This window comes from Triticum dicoccoides, chromosome 4A (genome assembly GCF_002162155.2).
Source record: "Triticum dicoccoides isolate Atlit2015 ecotype Zavitan chromosome 4A, WEW_v2.0, whole genome shotgun sequence".
Classification (NCBI taxonomy): domain Eukaryota; kingdom Viridiplantae; phylum Streptophyta; class Magnoliopsida; order Poales; family Poaceae; genus Triticum; species Triticum dicoccoides.
Window position 1 is genome coordinate 124,206,036 of NC_041386.1, and position 4,175 is coordinate 124,210,210.

The 4,175-nt window shown below is 43.2% G+C and overlaps 1 protein-coding gene across 1 annotated transcript; it reads right to left on the reverse strand.

The window, feature by feature from the left end:
* Positions 1-791: 791 nt before the first annotated feature.
* LOC119285370 (phosphatidylinositol transfer protein 2-like) lies at positions 792-3,410 on the reverse strand. The gene is made up of 11 exons (XM_037564622.1): positions 3,336-3,410; positions 3,069-3,242; positions 2,904-2,934; positions 2,653-2,801; positions 2,196-2,287; positions 2,037-2,044; positions 1,851-1,922; positions 1,603-1,770; positions 1,429-1,524; positions 1,200-1,322; positions 792-1,129 (listed from the first exon to the last, which is right to left on the reverse strand). The coding sequence occupies exons 2-11, from the start codon at positions 3,086-3,088 to the stop codon at positions 1,037-1,039; spliced, it is 852 nt and encodes a 283-aa protein (XP_037420519.1). The 5' UTR covers positions 3,089-3,242; positions 3,336-3,410; the 3' UTR covers positions 792-1,036.
* Between the last annotated feature and the right edge of the window lie 765 nt (positions 3,411-4,175).

The following is a 4,175-nucleotide window of genomic DNA, read 5'->3' on the forward strand; positions in this document are numbered from 1 at the left end:
TTTCTTTAAACTTAAAAAAAATGGTCGTACATGGGCTTCAACCTCTAGACCTCATATTTCAGTACTAACTGTGAAAAACAACTGGACACCTCACAGTTCGTGGCTACCTACTGGTTTTCTATTCTTGTTGTGCGTCAACTTGTAACCCTGAAAAGAACTCTGGGTTTTCTATGGCCTGTTTTTCTTCGCTTTTTACTCTTTTTTATTTATTTTATTACTTTTCAAAAATGTTTGAACTTTTTAAAATTTAGAACTTTCTTTAAATTCGTGAACTTTTTCTTGAAAATCTGTGAATGTTTTTTCAATTCGTGAAAGTTTTTTTCAAAATCGATGATCTTCTCTCAAATTCGTGAACTTTTTTTCAAAATTTATAAATTCTTTTTATAATTTGTTACCTTTTTTCAAAATGGATGAACTTTTTTCCAATTTTGCGAAGTTTTTCATTTTATTATGAACCTTTCCAAATTTTCATATATTTTTTGTAATTCATGAACTTTTCTCAAATGGATAAACTTTTTTTTATAAAATCTGTAAACCTTTTTTGATTTCACAATTTTTTTAAAAAGTATTAATAAACCGACCGGGTTTTTTATACCAGACCAACAGCACAAAAAACGGAAAAAAAACTAGCCTGCAAAGAGAGCGGACGAGCAGCTGGAGCGAGCAGGGGGAAGGCGAGCGAACTGGCATTGCTGGGTCGCGGCCCGCTTGGGCGCTGGTGAGCGCCAGCTCTCCTTTCTTGCGCCGAAGGTGCGGAATAGGAGCTCTCCATTCTATAATGCAGTGGTCCGAGTATAAACCCTCTTTTTTTGGAAAAAGAATGCATTCCATCATCCAATACTTTACATTAAACCAGACGCACTTACAGCCCATGATGCCTTGGCTACAGCAGCAGCATCTTCAGTGGCTGCTTACATATATGTACAGTGTTAATTAAGCCATATTTCGATGCACCCATAACCTGAGATGTCCTCCTGGTTTGGTAATTCAGCTAAATGGGACACTGAAATAAACGGATCGTCTCACGGAACCAGCACTAGGTGCAGCTCCCCACAACGGCGATTTCGTCTTTGAGCGACTTCCTCTTGCCCTCGTGCTTGCTCCCAGGTTTTGCAGCCTTTTTCAGTGTCTGCAGCAACATCAGTTAGTAACCAAAACGTAAGAACATAGATACAGGCAGTAAAACCCAATATGCTGACCTTTTTGAGGAGTAGGTCCGTGTGCCTCTCCATCTCCCGGATCTGCTCCATGGTCATGCCGTACCACTCGTCTATCCACGCGAAGCACAGCCGGTGGCACGCCAGAAACAGCGCCCTCTCCCCCTGCACGGTATGGAGCGTCAGCTCTGAGCTTCTGAAGTATTGACACACGCTCTGCCAGATTCAGATCAAGCGGTGCGCAGTTTGACAAGATATGCAGTGCAGGTACCGCGATGAGGCAGTCTTCGAGCCGTTCGCCCAAGCCCCAGATGGGAGCATCCATGACCACCAGCTTGTATATGGTCATCACGGGACGGCATGAATCCTGAAACGAATGCGACCCATGTACAGTCAAACTTGACAGTAGCAGTGCACATAGATCTCTGATTCAGAATCTGCATACCATCCACCCATTCAGAAGAGGGCCTCGCTCCGTCCGTTGGGACTTGAATGTTGTGAGGTCGACTTTTGGAGCAGTGATCACCTTGCTCCAGTAGTCCCGCGATACTGACGCGATGTCGATGATCTCCACCTCTCTTGCAGCTAGCTGCTGGCTGTTTAAATTGTGCGCCTGGTTGTAGGGCAACCTTAGTGTCGTTTCCTTTCGTCCTAAGGACTGAAAATGACTAGGAGGCAACTGAATGTGCTTACATTTTCAGAGCAGCCGTTGTCAGGTCTTATCACGGTGTCAATCGTCAGGGAACACTTGCTAAAAAGAGGGCACTGCATGATAGTAACAAATGATCAAGAATAATGAAGTTAGTATAATTTGGCAGTGCTGGATGAACTGAGTTGTGAAGGATTCGAAGAACGAAATGATTTCTCTACTTGCAGTACCTTGATTACTGATGAGGGTCAGAGCAGCATCCATGGAAAACATGTAAAAGGGAGGGGGATACAAAGTTACAAATGGAACTAGTTTATAAAGAACTGATAAGTGTATAATTATTGCCAAAATATGATTCACAATTGGTTAAAAGAAAGGTCTTTGCTAACCTGTTCTGCTCTTTGGATAAGCGGACCAGGAGTCCTCATGCACTGCGAGAGAACTTGCGGATGCAAAGCCCTTCATCCAAGATGGAATTTTGCTGCACACAGTTTTTAAGGAAAATAATTGCTCCTAGTTGATCCAGTAATCTGGTAACTTACATTTCATAATGTCCTGATTACAACCTTTGATTTTTACCCCTTAGCATTGCATTTCTAATTAGCCAGTTATTCGCTTCCAGTGGTTTGTTCTTACCTTTCATGATTATCCATTGTCAAAGACTCTCTAGTAGTACAAAAGTTACAGGATTGTAATGGCCTTACTACCAAATAGGCATAATTTTATGCCTTTTTCTTGAAACAACTTAGGACGTATTATCTACGAAATCGGCGAAATTTATCATGTCATGAACTAGTATATATACGTACAATAAACAAAACTAGGTGACTGTATATATGTACGAACCTCTGCAGATGATACACTTTTGAGGTGAATTGGCCCTCGCCGAGCTCGTCATCCTCAAAAGGGACCTGCTGCAGCACCTCCACGCCCTCCTTTCCATTTGTATTCTGCTGCTCCATCTTGATGATGGTGTAGCTGAGCCCTATCTCATACTGCAATACAGTAATCGACCTGTCTCAGCTCAATTACCATCTCACAACAACAAAACACTGAAAAAACCCCTCTGAAATTCTTTCTTTGGTGGTTCTTCATACCTCCTCCATCAACATAGGCATGATGATTCGGCTTAGTGCAGGATCATAGTCAAGGTCCGGCAAATCGACGAAAGCACATGAGTTAACAAAATGAAAATAAAAGTAGGAGATCATGCACACAAAGCGATATTGCATGAACACAAATATCTTTGATAAAAAGGATACAATTCCTTGATCTGAACCATGGCGGAAGCAGTATCGAGATGGTGGCAGGGCGAGTTTGGTGTTGGGAGGACGAAGATGAGCCCTTTTTCGAAACCGCAAGGAGGAGAACTCTTCTGCCCGTTTCCCAAGAAGGCAGTGGAGGAAGAGTGGGGACTCGGGAACAGCTTCAAATTGCTGTTTATACTTCTTCCACTTATGACCTCCAACAGATGCGAAATCTGATAATGGGGCAGCACAACTTAAAACTGGAAATTTATGTCAACTTACAGTGGGAATCTGAGGTTTGAAGCGGGCGAATGTGCGAAGGATCCTCGCACGGCCAGGTCTCCATCAACAGGGTTGTGACTTGTGAGGTGGGTAATTTACGCACGTCAGGGGTTGCCTTTATGTAACGTATCTTGCAACTTCTGGAGAAGAAGATGCTGGCAAAATCCGCCTGGCCGCCACTGCAATTGTGCCCACCCCTTTGTATTGCTGTCCCATTGGCCCGGCCAGGGGAAAACACTTGGCCAGGAGGAACCTATGTGGCTTCAAAAAGCACCACTCCGTCATGCAGATCATCAAGGGTGTTGACTACATGATCTAGTGGCGGATGTTTTTTTTTCTCCAAAAATTCATCTCGCATACGTTCGCGGACTCGCGGACACAGCCCGCAATCACCTCACTGATTCATAAATTCACTTCATAGTTTCTTTGTGGGTCGAAAAAGTACCTGTTGTCCCGATTGCCTTTGAGAGCGAGGCCATCGTCGTGGCCGTGGCTCCAATGGTTCAGATCATACTCGAGGTTCAAGACTTGTGTGCGAACTTTGTTCATCAATATCCATGACGCATCCAGACAAGATGGATATTGTTGGGGCCAATGCGGTGGCACATGCAATTTTCTAACGATAAAGAGGAAGCAAGGGCCAAAGGTAAGAAAGGTAGTGCTAACCCTTAGATCAGCCATCTTGAAGTTGAAAACAGATAGAAGCAAAAATATGAAGGGTGACCCTAGAAAAAAGAAGACACATATGGTTAAATGATGGGGGAGAGACTACTGTACAAAAAACACTTTGTGTGCAAAAATAAAAAAATCAACAACATCCATCGGATTTTGAATGGATGT

Coding starts and splice junctions, on each gene's coding strand:
- LOC119285370 (XM_037564622.1), bottom strand. CDS start 3,088: ATGGTTCAGATCAAGGAATT. Junction 1,771..1,850: donor ACAACGGCTGCTCTGAAAAT/GTAAGCACATTC, acceptor CCCTACAACCAG/GCGCACAATTTAAACAGCCA. Junction 1,323..1,428: donor TCGAAGACTGCCTCATCGCG/GTACCTGCACTG, acceptor CATACCGTGCAG/GGGGAGAGGGCGCTGTTTCT.